Consider the following 1,575-nt stretch of genomic DNA (forward strand, 5'->3'; position numbering starts at 1 on the left):
TGCCAAAGCTTAACAATAACTTAAAGTTAAAATAAAACCAATTTAATAGACATAAATGAGAGTGAAAACCCCACCTGACCAGGTGTCTCTACAGATACTACCTGTTTAAATACCTTCAGAGGAACAGCGCCCCCTCTGTTCACAGCTGGAAATGCTTCAAAAAAAGCTGTGAAAACCCTGAGTGGAGCACCACCACTGTGACTTTATAAAAATATTAAAAATAATAAACAACAAAGCTGTACGTTAAACAATGATTGTTTTATTACATTTTATTTTTCAAATATTTGAAACAGGCAGGCAAAAAAAAGGATTGAGTTTACATCTGAATATCTAAAACAATGTTTAACATTTCAAAAGTAAAACTAAAACACTAACTGAAACTAACTAACTAAAATAAAAAACACTTTAAATTGTATTTTTTAGTCTGGAGCCGATTCCAGTTTCCTCCGGACAGGAAGTCAAACACAAAGACTGCCCGTTTTTAATGGTACTGACTAAAAACTTAAAATTATTTTTAAAAATGAATATATATATATTGTTTTGCACTGTTGGTCTTACAGACAGACAGAACAAACAATTAATTCAAACGATAACCGACATAATAATCAGAAAATATTCGGCTCCAATTCAGAAATGATTTGCTTTTTTCTAATCAATTGATGACTTTCAGTTTGTGGAACAATTTAAATAAAACATTTAGCCATTTGTTGAACAATTTAAATTAAATGTTTAGCTGTTTGTTGAACAATTTAAATTAAATGTTTAGCCATTTGTTGAACAATTTAAATTAAATGTTTAGCCATTTGTTGAACAACTTAAATTAAATGTTTAGCCATTTGTTGAACAATTTAAATTAAATGTTTAGCTGTTTGTTGGCACGGAAACTGAACTTTATATGATACTTAACCTTCACTAAAGAAAATAAACTGAATTAAAGCTTTTAGATAAAGGACTTAATTATGGGCGTGTGTCGGTTCAGGCCGTGGTCAGGAGGTAGTAGGCGGCGGCGGACAGCAGAGCTCCACCCAGCGGGACGAGGACGAAGGCGGCGCACCTCCTCCACCACCTCCCGGCCCTCGCCGCCTCGTCGTCCACCTCCTCCTTCCTCCCTCGCTTCTTGCTCCTCCTCCCTCCTCGCTGCTGGCGCTTCTCGAACGCCTCCAGCTCCTCCTGAGGAGGTGAAACGCACAGTCAGTACTTTAAAATCCTGTTATTAATTAGGACTTAAAGACACAAAAGAGCTTCAGATCGAATTAAAGACAATTATTACGTGTTGATACTGTGATCATAGATTAAAATCTCAGAAGGAATGAACATAAGATTATGAAGGAAACATGTTAACAGCATCAAAGTGCAGTTTAATGAATGTGTGAGGCGCCACCTGAAGTTTCTTCTGCTCCTCCTCCTGAGCTGCTCTCTGCTCCGCCTCCTTCACCTGAGCACACACACACACACACACACACACACACACACACACAGGTTATTGTGTATTCAGTGTGACACACTCAGTGACTGTACAGGTGTGTGTGTTTGTTTGTGTACCTGGCTGACTTTCCTCTGCTGGTCTCTGCAGGC

General features: G+C 37.9%; 1 protein-coding gene across 1 annotated transcript in view; it reads right to left on the minus strand.

Moving 5' to 3' along the window:
• Positions 1 to 239: 239 nt before the first annotated feature.
• Positions 240 to 1,575, minus strand: part of nfxl1 (nuclear transcription factor, X-box binding-like 1) — a 14,316-nt gene continuing 12,980 nt past the window's right edge. The window contains exons 22-24 of the mRNA XM_068713062.1: positions 1,543 to 1,575; positions 1,382 to 1,435; positions 240 to 1,170 (exon numbers count right to left, since the gene is read on the minus strand). The exon at positions 1,543 to 1,575 is cut by the window's right edge and continues 48 nt beyond it. Of these exons, the coding sequence (XP_068569163.1) occupies positions 976 to 1,170; positions 1,382 to 1,435; positions 1,543 to 1,575 (282 nt within the window). The 3' untranslated portion in view covers positions 240 to 975. The remainder of the gene's footprint in view (positions 1,171 to 1,381; positions 1,436 to 1,542) is intronic.

This window comes from Cebidichthys violaceus, unplaced genomic scaffold, assembly GCF_023349555.1.
Source record: "Cebidichthys violaceus isolate CVI_PGR_0920_01 unplaced genomic scaffold, fCebVio1.0.p SCAF_19, whole genome shotgun sequence".
Lineage (NCBI taxonomy): Eukaryota > Metazoa > Chordata > Actinopteri > Perciformes > Stichaeidae > Cebidichthys > Cebidichthys violaceus.